We start from the raw sequence: 16,546 nt of genomic DNA, 5'->3' as shown, positions 1-16,546 counted from the left end.
CGCGTCCGCCGCTTTCGCCCTGCTTGGTTGTTGCCTGGGCGCCACTCGTCATTTGGAACAGGAACATGTCCTCCATTTCGTAGCTGCGCTGGGGCCTTCCACGGTGTTGCTTGGGCGTCCTCAGCACTCAACACCCCCTCCCAGTCGTCCTCCGTCAGCTGACAGAGTTCCAAGTACAGCTTCTTCAGGAACTTCACGTGGCTCATCTTCTTCAATCCGTCCGCCGCTCGCCGCGCGTTGTACACAATGTAGGCGTTGATTATAACGAGATCTATGAGCCCCAAGAAAAGAGACTTGTAATACTTCTTGTATTTGACGGCAAGTTGCAATGAATACCTGTTTGGCATGTACATACACGATTAGCATATTTGATAAGATGTACATACAGGATATCAGTAGTTGCCGCTGCAGACGAAGTTGATCGTGCACGTCCACGCCGTCCATTAGTGTTTGGTAATCCTTCAGCACTCGTGGACAAGCAACATCTGATTGTTGGCCAGATAGTTTGTCTCACACAGGTCTCGGGCAGTGATGTCTTCAGTCTTTTGGAGCTCTTCGCTTATCTGGTCTTGTGTCTTTGGCTTGAAGTCGGGGTGCTTCTTCTTGCGGGCTTCCTGCTTAGCGCATTTGCCTTCAATCCTTTCCTCCATCTTCTCCCTAAAGTAGCCGTTGCTCGTAGTTGCTATGTCCTCCCAAAGCGTTGGCTGAGCAAAGAAAAAGAACGCACCAGACGGTGTAGATGCAGCTATCAACGATCGAGAAGTAGGTCCATATTCTCCATCATACAGCCTAGGGTAGTCTGTCTGCATTGAGTTGGCTGGGCGGGGCTCGTATGGCTCCATGAGATAGTCCTACGGGTTTGCTGGATGAGCGGCTTCCGGCCACGTTTGGTAATCGTCTCGAGCAGCTCCTTGGGCACATTACCACCAGCAAGCTGATCAGCACCTCCGGCAGCTATAAGCAGCTCCGGGTCAAACATGATAGCTGGGTCGTACCGCAGTTCTGGTTGTGCAGGGCCGTCCTCGTCAAGATTCACACACGGTTCGCCGTCTTCAGTAAGCGCATCATCACCCCAGCCAGTGCCTTCGTCGTTTTTACCGTCCGAGTCGAGTGTTGAGTACTTCACATTGCCGTCTGTTTCGCTCTCTGTCGGTTTGTTAGCATGTATATACATATTAGCAACGTCACTTATGGTGTATATACATCTTCGGCTCACCTCGCTCAACCTCAACTTCTTCTTTCATTTCCTCATCAAGTGTCATCGCTCGTTCATCGAAGCGAGGAGTAACATCACTCTCAGCAACAGTCGCGACTGCACCAACGAATTCGTCGTCCAAGCGGCGGCGGGTTTGAAGCGATGCGGCTACACGATAACAAAGAAATACAAGATAATTAGACAAACTGAGCCTCAATAACGTGTATGCACAGCGTCATACCGTGTAAGGTCGTCCGGGAAGAATCATCGCCCGAGCTGGACTCGTCCCCGTCATTGTTACAGGATATGTCACGCGGTGATACACCAGAGAAAGCTTCGTCACGAGCAGCCAGAGGTGTCATCGGTGCTGCATCTCCATCAGGCTCCGCCGAATCACTACAAGATACTAGCGTAGTACAGGTTAAGCGATAATCCAAACGTGTATCATACAATGCGGTTGTCGGACCTTCGCTGGCTTCAGAGCTGCTTGCTTCGACGCTTGCCCGCCGCTGTTGCTTGCTTCTTTTGATCCGCTTTCGTTTCCCGGTGCTTCTCCTGGATTTTTTCGGGGGTGGGCTTTTCGTGTTGGTCGCCGTGGTTGCTGAAGTATCACTCGAGCCGTGAGGAGGTCCCGTGGGTGAAGCAACATCTTGGGCCTTTGCAGCAAGTTCTAGCACATGCACGACAGGGAGGACGTTAGGAAGCGCTGTAACATGCAGGGCCGCGCAAACTTACCCCAGTCAATACGGTCGAGATAATTCATTAGCTCCTCCTCGCCCACGACGTAGTCCTGCCCGCGCACGCCCCCCTACTTCTTCTTCCCAGGCATGACGTACGTGACGCTGTCCGATAAGCCGGTGGGCTTGCTGCTTCTCCAGCCAGCTTTGGTGAGCTGGCGCCATCGTGCCTGAAATGCCATCTGTGCTGCAGCCGGCGATTCTGAAACTGAGGGAGACAAATGAGTGGCGGCTGAACTCACCTCTGAGAAGAAATAAAGATGAGCATGCACCATCACTGTACCTGTTGTTTCTTATACTTGAAGTTCGTACTATCTATGCCAAACCGTAGTACTCGTCGGGAGGGAAAGGGTACGCCACCTACCCCACATTGACTTAAAATTTGTATACGGGCTTACTAATTTCAAGTCAAAAATCCTTAACGTGGACCGTACACGTTAAGGATTTTCTGGTAACATGTACGGTCCAGGCTGTCGCGTTTAAGGGGTTAATAAAAACTGGATGGGTCAACACACCAGCATAATTTTATTAGAGATGCTCCAGCGGCAGGTCTTAAAGGCAGTTGTATCCTAAAAGTAGCGCAGTTAAGACTTGGCCTAGTCTTAAAGCCCCCAGCGGCAGGTCAAGCAGATTTTAACTTCATGAGGTCCCAAAGGATGAGACTCGGGTCTTAAAATAAGACTCGAGATTTAACGCGGGATGGGTGCAGATTCGAATCGCCGCGGGGAGGATTGCAGCAGCAGTGGGGAAGGCCGTGGTGTGGAGCGAGCATGAGACTCTTCAGCTGTGTCTCGCGTGGCTAGCGACTTCAGAAGACCTAACACGCGGAGCTGGTCAGAAGAAGGCAACACTCTTTGAGCGCGTTTACCAACAGTGGCTCGAAAATGTAGGCGCCAACGCAGAACCACGCTCGGAGAAAGCCATAGCAGGTCGCTGGAAGAAGATGCAGCCAGAAGTGACAAAATTCGAGGGGATCTACATGAAGCTGCAAAGCCAAGAGCGTTCGGGTTGGAGTGAGCAGACGTACATCGAGAACACGGCCAAGATATATCAAGAGCGCACGAAACAACCGTTCGAGTATCTTGCTGCTTGGAAAGAGCTGCGCAACAAGCCAAAGTGGAGCGGTAAAACGACTACATCTCTTCAGGCCGGTAAAAAACGCAAAGCAGCTGTAGACGGCTCTTTGGTGCGTCCAGGGGGGCAGAAAGCTGGCTTGCGAGATTGGGGATCTACACCCTGTCACAACGCATACGCTCCGCCAATGACAGTGCAGATACAAGTATAGAACACAGTTTCGACCAATGCCATCAAAAATAAAAATGTAGGATGCAGTCTACGTGCTGCGTGCAGTGGTGCAGCAGCTAAGAAGAAGGCTCAAAGCGACACCAGATTACCAGTAGACGTGCACTTGCGCTTTGTAAAAGCGTCAGAGAAAAAGGCAAATATATTGGAGCAGCAACTTCACTACAGCATGTTCATGCAAGCACCGGACAGCGAGGAGTCGAAGGAGTATTTTGCCCTACGACGCAAAGCCATTCTTGCGAAGCTTCGTTCTGCTGGCAGTAAGGCCATGGTGGCCGTGAATGCTGGTTTGTTGGAGCATGTGGAGAATCATGATGCAACTAACCACGTTGGCGAAGACACCAACGAGCAATTGTCGTGCAATCACTTGTACAACGCCACGCAAACCTCAGCCGCCAAAGGGAACAATCAGAACGCATCTTTCGTCTTGGATGCAGCGGCTTTGACTTAGTTTATCCACGACCACGGTAACTTTTCTATTTGCTATCATCAAACATTAGCCAAATGTGCTCAATCAAGTCGTTTTTCAAAGCGAAGTGTGAGTTTTCATCTTCCACAGCAAGCAACTCTTGTATGATGTTTGTGACGGGGCATGTTCCGTGGGGAGGGTGGCGCTGGGCGCTGGTGGCGCTGGGCGCTGGTGGCGCTGGGCGCTGGTGGCGCTGGGCTCACCCGACCATCTTCATACAGATAGTTGTTGTTCAATGTACTGTCACTGATTTCATCTTCGATAATCATGTTGTGAAGAATTATGCATGTCATTACAACTTCACCCATTGCATTGACACTCCACAGTTTGCAAGGCACAGCGAGCATTCGAAATCGTTGCTGCAATACACCAAAAGCACGTTCAATATCTTTTCGAATTGCTTCATGAACTGTTTTAAATTTCTTATCCTTTTGGCTGTTTGGCTCAGAGATACTTTTTTGAAAAATCTCCCATGCGGGATAGATTCCGTCTGTCAAGTAGTACGCTCTATCATACACTGCACCATTGACTCGAAAATGCACTATCGGAGCAGTACTATTCACCAAGTCATCCAATAATGGCGATCGTTCCAGTACATTTAGGTCGTTGTTAGAGCCTGGCGTTCCGAAAAACGCACGCCATATCCATAGTGTCTGCGATGTCACTGCCTCAAGAATGACTGTCTTTGACTTTTCTTGGCCTTTGAATGCTCCAGCCCAAGCAGTTGGGCAGTTCTTCCACGACCAATGCATGCAATCAAGGCTTCCAATCATTCCCGGAAACCCGCGTGCAGCATTCTCTGCTACCAGCTTTTCCAAATCAAATCGGGTCGGTTTACGAAGATATTCGGGCCCAAAAATTCGCATTATGGCGTTGCAAAAGTTTTTCATCGTTTCCAACACTGTAGATTCACCAATGTGTATCAATTCGTCAAGCTGGTCTGCACAGGCACCGTAAGCGAGCATGCGCAGAGCGCAAATTACTTTTTGCTCAGGTAGGAAGCCAAGGAGACCAGTGGCATCAGACCGTTGAGTGAAATAGTTGCTCTTGCTGTCCTCCACTAGAGCATCACCAATTCGCTCAAAGAGATAGCGGCGCATCCTAAACCGGCGACGAAAATCATCTGCACCAACACAGCATATTAGCTCTGTACATCATGCACTTCTAAAGCGTGGTCTCGTACGCTCGCCATAGGTTGGATTTTCACCAAAGTAGTCTGCCATCAACAGCTCCCCCCCATTTGGCCCGCTTTCGCTCGTTGTCCGCACGCTTCCCGGGTTGTGAGCCCCGTGCTTGCGCTTGGTAGCAGCTAGTATCGTTGGTAAGATGAACAGCCGAAAGTATTCGTCATCCGAGTCGTCTTCTCCGTCAAAAACACCGGGCACCAACGATGGAAATGCCGTCATTGGTCTTGGTGGTTCGCGAGGCAGGATACAGGGGCGAATAAGACTGTGAGTTAAGACCTTCCGCTGGAGAATCCAAAGGGCCGCCAGGTCTTATTTTAAAACTCGGGTCTTAATACCAGCGAAGGGTCGCCGTTAAGACTCAGGATAAGACCTGCCGCTGGAGATGGCCTTAGAGCACAGGTAATTCAACATTACAGTTCCGTCAAGCGTCTATTCAACCGAACCAACCGAATCATATTCAGCACGTATTTCGATTGGAAAATAATGACACCTGAGCGGCATCCGCCTAAGGAGTCTGGATAAAATCCAGAGAATATGTTGACTTCACTATGGAAGTCTATCTTTGAAATAAAGATTATCGTGTCTAGGGATTCGGTTAATGAGCGCAACCAGAAGGTCTCGTGTTGGGGGGAGGGGGTAATTAAAGACGACGCACATGTACAACAACGCAACCGACGGTAACTAACGTATACATAGACACTGAATGGATTATGAAGCGCATAGTGTACGCTTCTGTCTCTCTACGGCTGTGTATCTGAAGGTGAGCAGACGTGGACGCCTTTATATCGAAACTGACGTTGCTACATGTAAGATGAAGTTTTTTTTTTAACTGCGGCTGTTGCTGATAGGGGCTAGAGCGAGTATCGTGGTAGGAGAGGTTGTGAAGGTGTGGATGTGTCTTTGGAAACTGTCATCGATGAGTTGTATGCATCACATGCGTTTGCGAGGCCGCAATCAATGCTTGTGTCTTGCCTCACCAACTTCTCCGGATACACCTGTTATTACACGGAGGCTCAATGTAGGTACGTATTAATACACGCACAGTAGGTATGTATATGTAAAATCCCTGGTCTGGCCTAAGGTTATCGACTTCAGGAAATATAGCCATGAGCCCTATAAGGTCCCTGAAATCAGTTTCAGCATCAAGCGATATCTCGAGATGCACAACCACGCAGACACACTCAACCCTTATCCATACTGTTCATATTCATAAGAAAGGATGATTGATGTACATGTACCTTACAGACTGTAAGACTGTACATAATCTGTCCGATCAATCGATCCTATCTTTATCTTGCCGTAGTGCCGGATGCTGCAGCACCTTTGCAAACTTCGCATGCAGTGCGAAGCGAGGCTCGATGCCATGAGTTAGGCACAGTATCAGTTCAATCGAGTCAACGGCAGCTCGCAGGGTCTCGGCGATCTGGGAATGTATACCGTTGTGAAATCTTGGGTTCGAAAAGGGCAAAATGAAAAGTGATATTGTAACTTAAAGTCCGTACTCTCTTGTACCCTAGACTTCATGGGCACTCGTTGTTAAATGCAATTGTTAGTTGACGGGTCGCCCCGTAAACTATACCTTTGAAACCGTCCCGTAAGTCGTCACGTAATACGTATCGTAAATTACCGTGTACCTACGAAGATCTCCGTTTCATTCTTAGTTTTCCAACCTACCACCAAGAAACTCGAGTTACAACGATGAAGTTCTTCTTTCAGGTCGCGGTGGCAGTGGTTATGCTACTGGCAAGCGGCACTGACGCGTCTTCGGAAATTTATCGACTGAGCGAGAAATTCGGCGACCCCTACGGCACCTATTTTTCGGATATGTTGGGCGTCGCCACCCCGGGACAAAGCGTGCACTCCGTCACGATCCGCACGGGCAGACGTGTCGATGGCGTCGGAATCGACGTTACAAGCCTGTACGGGAAGAGGATCAATTCGTTCCACGGCGGCAACGGCGGCAACCCGCAGACTCTCACCCTGAACTCTGGTGAACGCTTCCAGTGTTTGGAGGCTCACTGGGAACAGTACCGTGGTAAAATGCGCATCTTCTACATCAAGATCAGCACTACTAGTGGCAGATCGATTGCTGGTGGTACCCCCACGACCAAGACCGGAACAGTTTGCGCACCCGACGGTTACCAACTGGGCGGCTTTGCTGGTTCGTCGGGCAAGGAGCTCGACCAGGTGGGTGCCGTGTGGATCGTGAACTAGGCTCGGACCAAGTTCCTGCTCAAATGCATCTGAGTAGTGGATTTCTCAAGGTGAGGCTACTACCGATTACCAACGGCACAAAAGATCAATTAGTGTACATGTAGCGAGTACCAGCCCGACTATTCCGATAATTGACACTTTCCCGTTTGAATCCAGGATTTGTTTTATCTCTTGGAACGAAAATATGGGATCAGTACGAGCGCTCGAAGGCACGTGGATTATTACCTTAGTCAGTGATCCACAACCTACAAGGAGTAAGCTGCCTATCAGCAGCCGAGGTTGTTGTGTGCGGTATGGTGTTATTGGTAACCACTTCTCCAGGTTGTTGCACGAGGTGAATGCAATCTCAATAGCAAACGATCGCAAAAAAGAATCCCTTTTTCCTTTCGGAAACGCGACTGTAGTACAGATACCGCTGATAAGCTTTGGCACACGATTAGCTAATACCCCCAAATATGTGATTAAATCGTGTTAGGGGGGTGAACGTAAACATGCACGAATTCATCCGACGACCGGCCCGAGCGAGCACCTCCTGGTAAGAGCGTTTACCACGTTGAGCAACAAGAAGCGATGGACTGGATTGATGAGGCGTGGGGGGAGGTAAGCGCAGATACCATGACTCTAAAATGCACCAGCTATTTTACACTGTAATACCACATTACTCTCGAACGCATCTTTCGTCTTGGATGCAGCGGCTTTGACTTAGTTTATCCACGACCACGGTAACTTTTCTATTTGCTATCATCAAACATTAGCCAAATGTGCTCAATCAAGTCGTTTTTCAAAGCGAAGTGTGAGTTTTCATCTTCCACAGCAAGCAACTCTTGTATGATGTTTGTGACGGGGCATGTTCCGTGGGGAGGGTGGCGCTGGGCGCTGGTGGCGCTGGGCGCTGGTGGCGCTGGGCTCACCCGACCATCTTCATACAGATAGTTGTTGTTCAATGTACTGTCACTGATTTCATCTTCGATAATCATGTTGTGAAGAATTATGCATGTCATTACAACTTCACCCATTGCATTGACACTCCACAGTTTGCAAGGCACAGCGAGCATTCGAAATCGTTGCTGCAATACACCAAAAGCACGTTCAATATCTTTTCGAATTGCTTCATGAACTGTTTTAAATTTCTTATCCTTTTGGCTGTTTGGCTCAGAGATACTTTTTTGAAAAATCTCCCATGCGGGATAGATTCCGTCTGTCAAGTAGTACGCTCTATCATACACTGCACCATTGACTCGAAAATGCACTATCGGAGCAGTACTATTCACCAAGTCATCCAATAATGGCGATCGTTCCAGTACATTTAGGTCGTTGTTAGAGCCTGGCGTTCCGAAAAACGCACGCCATATCCATAGTGTCTGCGATGTCACTGCCTCAAGAATGACTGTCTTTGACTTTTCTTTGCCTTTGAATGCTCCAGCCCAAGCAGTTGGGCAGTTCTTCCACGACCAATGCATGCAATCAAGGCTTCCAATCATTCCCGGAAACCCGCGTGCAGCATTCTCTGCTACCAGCTTTTCCGAATCAAATCGGGTCGGTTTACGAAGATATTCGGGCCCAAAAATTCGCATTATGGCGTTGCAAAAGTTTTTCATCGTTTCCAACACTGTAGATTCACCAATGTGTATCAATTCGTCAAGCTGGTCTGCACAGGCACCGTAAGCGAGCATGCGCAGAGCGCAAATTACTTTTTGCTCAGGTAGGAAGCCAAGGAGACCAGTGGCATCAGACCGTTGAGTGAAATAGTTGCTCTTGCTGTCCTCCACTAGAGCATCACCAATTCGCTCAAAGAGATAGCGGTGCATCCTAAACCGGCGACGAAAATCATCTGCACCAACACAGCATATTAGCTCTGTACATCATGCACTTCTAAAGCGTGGTCTCGTACGCTCGCCATAGGTTGGATTTTCACCAAAGTAGTCTGCCATCAACAGCTCCCCCCATTTGGCCCGCTTTCGCTCGTTGTCCGCACGCTTCCCGGGTTGTGAGCCCCCGTGCTTGCGCTTGGTAGCAGCTAGTATCGTTGGTAAGATGAACAGCCGAAAGTATTCGTCATCCGAGTCGTCTTCTCCGTCAAAAACACCGGGCACCAACGATGGAAATGCCGTCATTGGTCTCGGTGGTTCGCGAGGCAGGATACAGGGGCGAATAAGACTGTGAGTTAAGACCTTCCGCTGGAGAATCCAAAGGGCCGCCAGGTCTTATTTTAAAACTCGGGTCTTAATACCAGCGAAGGGTCGCCGTTAAGACTCAGGATAAGACCTGCCGCTGGAGATGGCCTTAGAGCACAGGTAATTCAACATTACAGTTCCGTCAAGCGTCTATTCAACCGAACCAACCGAATCATATTCAGCACGTATTTCGATTGGAAAATAATGACACCTGAGCGGCATCCGCCTAAGGAGTCTGGATAAAATCCAGAGAATATGTTGACTTCACTATGGAAGTCTATCTTTGAAATAAAGATTATCGTGTCTAGGGATTCGGTTAATGAGCGCAACCAGAAGGTCTCGTGTTGGGGGGAGGGGGTAATTAAAGACGACGCACATGTACAACAACGCAACCGACGGTAACTAACGTATACATAGACACTGAATGGATTATGAAGCGCATAGTGTACGCTTCTGTCTCTCTACGGCTGTGTATCTGAAGGTGAGCAGACGTGGACGCCTTTATATCGAAACTGACGTTGCTACATGTAAGATGAAGTTTTTTTTTAACTGCGGCTGTTGCTGATAGGGGCTAGAGCGAGTATCGTGGTAGGAGAGGTTGTGAAGGTGTGGATGTGTCTTTGGAAACTGTCATCGATGAGTTGTATGCATCACATGCGTTTGCGAGGCCGCAATCAATGCTTGTGTCTTGCCTCACCAACTTCTCCGGATACACCTGTTATTACACGGAGGCTCAATGTAGGTACGTATTAATACACGCACAGTAGGTATGTATATGTAAAATCCCTGGTCTGGCCTAAGGTTATCGACTTCAGGAAATATAGCCATGAGCCCTATAAGGTCCCTGAAATCAGTTTCAGCATCAAGCGATATCTCGAGATGCACAACCACGCAGACACACTCAACCCTTATCCATACTGTTCATATTCATAAGAAAGGATGATTGATGTACATGTACCTTACAGACTGTAAGACTGTACATAATCTGTCCGATCAATCGATCCTATCTTTATCTTGCCGTAGTGCCGGATGCTGCAGCACCTTTGCAAACTTCGCATGCAGTGCGAAGCGAGGCTCGATGCCATGAGTTAGGCACAGTATCAGTTCAATCGAGTCAACGGCAGCTCGCAGGGTCTCGGCGATCTGGGAATGTATACCGTTGTGAAATCTTGGGTTCGAAAAGGGCAAAATGAAAAGTGATATTGTAACTTAAAGTCCGTACTCTCTTGTACCCTAGACTTCATGGGCACTCGTTGTTAAATGCAATTGTTAGTTGACGGGTCGCCCCGTAAACTATACCTTTGAAACCGTCCCGTAAGTCGTCACGTAATACGTATCGTAAATTACCGTGTACCTACGAAGATCTCCGTTTCATTCTTAGTTTTCCAACCTACCACCAAGAAACTCGAGTTACAACGATGAAGTTCTTCTTTCAGGTCGCGGTGGCAGTGGTTATGCTACTGGCAAGCGGCACTGACGCGTCTTCGGAAATTTATCGACTGAGCGAGAAATTCGGCGACCCCTACGGCACCTATTTTTCGGATATGTTGGGCGTCGCCACCCCGGGACAAAGCGTGCACTCCGTCACGATCCGCACGGGCAGACGTGTCGATGGCGTCGGAATCGACGTTACAAGCCTGTACGGGAAGAGGATCAATTCGTTCCACGGCGGCAACGGCGGCAACCCGCAGACTCTCACCCTGAACTCTGGTGAACGCTTCCAGTGTTTGGAGGCTCACTGGGAACAGTACCGTGGTAAAATGCGCATCTTCTACATCAAGATCAGCACTACTAGTGGCAGATCGATTGCTGGTGGTACCCCCACGACCAAGACCGGAACAGTTTGCGCACCCGACGGTTACCAACTGGGCGGCTTTGCTGGTTCGTCGGGCAAGGAGCTCGACCAGGTGGGTGCCGTGTGGATCGTGAACTAGGCTCGGACCAAGTTCCTGCTCAAATGCATCTGAGTAGTGGATTTCTCAAGGTGAGGCTACTACCGATTACCAACGGCACAAAAGATCAATTAGTGTACATGTAGCGAGTACCAGCCCGACTATTCCGATAATTGACACTTTCCCGTTTGAATCCAGGATTTGTTTTATCTCTTGGAACGAAAATATGGGATCAGTACGAGCGCTCGAAGGCACGTGGATTATTACCTTAGTCAGTGATCCACAACCTACAAGGAGTAAGCTGCCTATCAGCAGCCGAGGTTGTTGTGTGCGGTATGGTGTTATTGGTAACCACTTCTCCAGGTTGTTGCACGAGGTGAATGCAATCTCAATAGCAAACGATCGCAAAAAAGAATCCCTTTTTCCTTTCGGAAACGCGACTGTAGTACAGATACCGCTGATAAGCTTTGGCACACGATTAGCTAATACCCCCAAATATGTGATTAAATCGTGTTAGGGGGGTGAACGTAAACATGCACGAATATATCCGACGACCGGCCCGAGCGAGCACCTCCTGGTAAGAGCGTTTACCACGTTGAGCAACAAGAAGCGATGGACTGGATTGATGAGGCGTGGGGGGAGGTAAGCGCAGATACCATGACTCTAAAATGCACCAGCTATTTTACACTGTAATACCACATTACTCTTGGCTTATCTATACCCTCTATGAATAAAACCGTTGAAGATGCCAAAGTTTCTCAGCGGTATATGTGCAGTCACTGTACTATTTTAGGTGGTAGGTACATCGTTGGGAAAGCTGCCCACTTTTCGCGTCTATCCAAAAAATGGCGTTTCAATCCAAACTTGGTACAAATGATGCCAAAATGGTCCTCCACTCACTTCAGCTTCGTCCGAAGATCACGCCATTTCGCACCAGTCTCACGTGACGATCCAGACCAGGAGAGCAGATATTTCGGTCCGCGGTAGAGCAGCCGAGCGTTCATGCAGCGACGCAGGCCTCGGTACATCAGACCGAGCGCTGCAACAGGCTTCATCACTAGGATGCTGTGCGTGGCGCTGCTATTGATCTCCGTCGTGGTGGGCGCCCAGCTGTTCATGCAGAGGAACGTGCCCGGCCCTCCCGAGAAGGTTCTGGTGTCCGGTGGTGCGCGTGCAGTTCTTCCCGCCGCTGCACGTCAAGCCCGAGGGCGTGAACGCCGCGCCCGTGCTGGGCTACCGCGTGGAGGAGGCGCGCCGCGTAGACGAAGTGCAGACGTCCACGGTGGCGGCGGACCGGCCAGTGCTGGCCGGCGGCTACCCGTGACCTTCGCCAACGCGCGCGGCTCGGCAATGACGTCGTGCGTGGCGTGGTACGCGAGCGCCGTGGAGTTGGAGATGGCGCTGGAGCAGCTGCCCAACGTGGACAGCGTCGACGTCGCGCGCGCGCCGTAAAACGCGGGAACGGCTTCGTGTACACGGCCACGTTCGACGGCGCGTATCTGGTGAGCGGTCAGCAGCCAACACGCTCGTGGGGGACGCCGACTGCCTGTTGGAAACATTGCAAGTTGCTGATGTTGAACTTGCAGTGAAGTGCTGCTGGAGCAGATAAGGGACGAGGCAGTTGAAGTAGTGCAGTCTAACGGTTGCATGCATGTCTAGGAGAGAGGGAGAAGGAGTTTGGCTGCGGCCATTCCCCAACTTACCGCCAAGAACAAGTAGTATGTGTACGTGTGAGCTTTGTGGTGACATATTCCAACACTGCCAGGACGTGCACCCGCCCGGGCGTCTCCGGCTTTCCCAGTGATTCCGAACAAACGGTTTCTTCCTTAAAAGGCTGTGGATGGTTTGCTGTTTCAACGCGGTTTTTGATGCATGTTGTTTCACCATCAAACTATGAAACGAAGAAACCTTACGAATACCCCCTTTTGTTATTTTCCACTCCGAAAACATGAATTGAGTCGCTGCAATCATTTTCAGCGGAGATTTGGTCGTTTCCACTTCAACTTGAGGGGCAAACACACTACTTCATTAAGAACGCTTATGCAATGGCTAGACCTCTATCAGAATTAGGACGAGGAAAGGGGGGGGGGGGGGGGCAATCTAGCCGTGCTGGGCAGTTCGATGATGAAGAGTGGAGTCGCCCTTGAACCTTTGATTACCCTGGCGGCGAGCTCGGACACGGATTCGGAGCATAAACGCGTGTAGGGCTTGAAAGCGTCGGAAACCCTGCGCCCATGAAACTGAATGATGAAGGAATCCTTTCCAGCCTGGTACAGGTGAGTCGCACCTCCTGCCCTTAGCGAGTGTGTGCCGAACTATCTCGGGTCACCGCCGTTGTAAGCCGCTGCCTTCTTGATGATCTTGGATTGATCGGCGGTAGAGATGCATGCTGATCTCCCGTGCTTGTTCATGAACACGGACGCTGGAATGTCGAGTGGGAGAACTCATCGCGCTTGAAAGAGTAAAAGGGCGCGAAACAGCGGACACAAGCACCGATGACCGGACCGCTGCAGCTTCCTGATTATTGGGGTACCTCCTTGGTTTGTCTTGGAGCCTCGTAGGCGATTGCAGACTGCGTAGGCCTTGGACCCGTCTTCTGCCACTACCATAACGTCACCAACCCGCAGAACAAAAACTTCTATGAGCTGCTACCGGTCGCCACTATTTTCGATCGCCGTAGGAGGAAGAAAAATGCCAGAGTCAGACCCCCCCCCCAAAAAAAAAAAAAAAAAAAAAAGCGTTTGAGCGTACGGGTCCGAGGGCGGTAAGACACGAAAGCACGACTCGAGGAGCTGGATGCTGACTGGCGACTTGCTGCGACGAGGAGCGTCAAAGCGTTTCATACCTCTAATGAGCAGCTAACGTGGGGATCAGCGATCGGGATCCCGATCCCTTGAGCAGAGAGGAAATGCTTGATACCCTGGAGCGTATTGAGAATGGAGTCACTCCAGATCGGCCCGCCTGAACCGTAACAATGTTGAATCCAACGTAGGATTAAATTTGATATGTAGTGCACGCGGTCGGGGATCAACATGCCTTGAAACAACGGAGGGAGCCCTCGGTGGGACGTCCATGCTGTTCAGTCTTTCAAGATGCCGCTGTACTTGGCGAAGGTGGTGTCGGCAACGGAATGCTGGCGGAGAAACGTTGCCAGAGGGTGGCCAGATCGTCCGCGTCCACACGGGGGGAGACCTGGGACCAACCCGGCGTTAGAGACTTAAATGATGTCGCGAACGACGAGCTCACACCCTGCATCAGCGCGGGTATTAGCGGATCCCACAAAATGAGAGGCCGAGAAGCGGAGGCGGTGTGTCAACCCCCAAGCGAATGAGGACTTGGGGTCTCGTATTGCGTGAGGCCATTTTGATCTGCCACGACACTGCAGAGGTGTTGTCGCTATGTAGGCAAACTCTTGGCGCCGCGGCATGGTGAGAGCCCAGCGTGACCCCCACGCGTGGACAGCGAACTCACATGACAGCAGTTCCCGGAGGTTGGTGTCGAAACGGCTCGTGTGCGAGGACTTGAAATCCGCAATGAGCTGTCGTTCACGCGGGTTAAAGCGGTAGGTAAGCGCGATCCGGGACATGATATCCAGTGCACACAAACCGTAGTCGGAGGCGTCGACTTCGATGACGGCCGTAGTGACCGGAAGTGCGTTAAAATATTTCAAGGGGGACATAGTTAAGTTGATGTGTGTATAAAACCATCCACCAGCAGCACAGATCGGCCTTCATGTCGTCCGACACGGGTAACGCGTGGAACCGGTGAGTGAAGGGTTCTCGCATGCGTAGCTGTTGAAGGAATGGTCGGGCCGGGCGGATACAGGTAGCTACGTGTCGTAGGCTACCCAAAAGAGAGCGAAAGTTCGTCCGTGACATAGAGGCGGAGTGGGAGGCAGTCGCGAGGAGCCGATGAGCCTTGCAAATCTTCGTTTCAGGCATCGAAACCGAACGCGATAGGGTATCGAAATGTAGCCCAAACACCTTCAGGACCGGCACACAGGGTGTAACTTTCTCGTTGATGGCGCCCTCGCCGAGTATGGTCAGCATCGCGAAACGGAGGGACTGATCCATGTCGGCATATTTGGAACCGACCTTGGTAGCCATATTGATGTGATTATCGACCCAGTGGTGGTGGAAGATCCTGGAGGGGTTATCGGCGTTGAAGTGGAAGCCATGGATTTAGGGCACTGCGCTGACGACGGTCTCGTATGAGCCGGGAGAATTGGTCAAGCCGAACGATGCACCGAGCTCGATGATTAGAGCGCTAGCTTCGTCGATCATGCCTGCTAACCAGTGGACATTGCTGCAATGAAAACTAATATGACGGAAGGCCGATGCCATGTCCCAGGCCATGAGACCCACTTCAGTGTCCGAGTTAGTCTCGGAGACCCGGAGGATTTCAGCCGCGATGGCGTCGCAGTGGACGTATTCGGGACGTTCAATGCAGTCTTGATCCATCTGGTCGTTGATTGAAGAGTCTTCAAGTGACGACAAGACGTGGAACGTTCGTCCCAACACATTAGAATCTCCACCAGACTCGTCGACAACGCTAAACAGGCTACAATATACCTCCGGTCATAATGTCAAAATGTATTTGCCTAAAACAAGGCACCGCCACGCATCCTGTTCGGTTCGAATATTTTTCCGGAGAAAGTTTAGCCGCGCGCGGGCGGAACCGTGGTTGGAAGGACAGGTTGGTTGCACCGGCGGAGGTTCAGTGAATTGGACTTTGACACCCTCTGCGGCTTTTTGCTGGAGCTTCTGGAGATGAGGATAGCCAGCACAGACATTGTTTAACAGTGCGGGGGTAATATTCTTGCTCGTACGGTAATCCTCGGGCATTTGGCAGCGGACCAGCTCAACAACCTCAGCGAGAGGCATCTTCGTGCGGGGCACAAAATCGGACAGCGCCGTCTTGATAGGGTAGAGCAGCAGAAATTCCGGCCTCGACGCCGTGCCTCGAGAAGTAGGGTACACTGTGGAAGGAAAAGCCAGTCCCAGGCGGTGCAACACTCTCTTCAGAACTGCGGTACGCATTCGGCTACGTGCCTGTGCTAGATGGGAGGCGTTGATGCATATTTGGTTGGCGACGCCGACTGAGTCAATCCAACGAAAAGACCGCGCGGCCCGACCAGCACAGGCTGCGGGAAGAGGCAACACTGCGAGACCAGACCGTTGGCCTAAAACATCGCAGCCCGTAACCGCGGACGCAGGTGCATGGGGCTGCGAACAATAGTAACCGCGCGGCGACTGGTCGGGCCGGACCCGGGCAGGAGTACACCGGCCGAATCTTCTGCGGAAGATTGGGATTCGGGGGTGGCTGCAGGTCCGCCAGTACGTAGGTGGCTGTATGGTCGCAGATGGTTGTATAGCC

At 50.8% G+C, this 16,546-nt stretch overlaps 4 protein-coding genes across 4 annotated transcripts; 3 read left to right on the top strand and 1 right to left on the bottom strand.

The window, feature by feature from the left end:
• Positions 1-461: 461 nt before the first annotated feature.
• Positions 462-1,557, bottom strand: IUM83_19562 (uncharacterized protein; the record flags this gene model as incomplete). The annotated part of the gene is made up of 4 exons (XM_067944614.1): positions 462-745; positions 856-1,146; positions 1,217-1,363; positions 1,437-1,557. 4 exons carry the CDS (start codon positions 1,555-1,557, stop codon positions 462-464), a joined length of 843 nt encoding a protein of 280 aa, XP_067784702.1.
• Positions 1,558-6,588: 5,031 nt separating this feature from the next.
• IUM83_19561 (uncharacterized protein) lies at positions 6,589-7,104 on the top strand (the record flags this gene model as incomplete). Its single annotated transcript, XM_067944613.1, has 1 exon — positions 6,589-7,104. The coding sequence occupies one exon, from the start codon at positions 6,589-6,591 to the stop codon at positions 7,102-7,104; it is 516 nt and encodes a 171-aa protein (XP_067784703.1).
• A 3,592-nt stretch (positions 7,105-10,696) lies between these two features.
• Positions 10,697-11,212, top strand: IUM83_19560 (uncharacterized protein; the record flags this gene model as incomplete). The annotated part of the gene is made up of 1 exon (XM_067944612.1): positions 10,697-11,212. The coding sequence occupies one exon, from the start codon at positions 10,697-10,699 to the stop codon at positions 11,210-11,212; it is 516 nt and encodes a 171-aa protein (XP_067784712.1).
• Positions 11,213-12,232: 1,020 nt separating this feature from the next.
• IUM83_19559 (Immunoglobulin-like fold) lies at positions 12,233-12,622 on the top strand (the record flags this gene model as incomplete). The annotated part of the gene is made up of 1 exon (XM_067944611.1): positions 12,233-12,622. One exon carries the CDS (start codon positions 12,233-12,235, stop codon positions 12,620-12,622), a length of 390 nt encoding a protein of 129 aa, XP_067784737.1.
• Positions 12,623-16,546: the final 3,924 nt, after the last annotated feature.

Source organism: Phytophthora cinnamomi, assembly GCF_018691715.1.
Source record: "Phytophthora cinnamomi strain GKB4 chromosome Unknown Contig86, whole genome shotgun sequence".
NCBI lineage: Eukaryota > Oomycota > Peronosporomycetes > Peronosporales > Peronosporaceae > Phytophthora > Phytophthora cinnamomi.
This window is presented reverse-complemented; position numbering and strand designations above follow the sequence as displayed.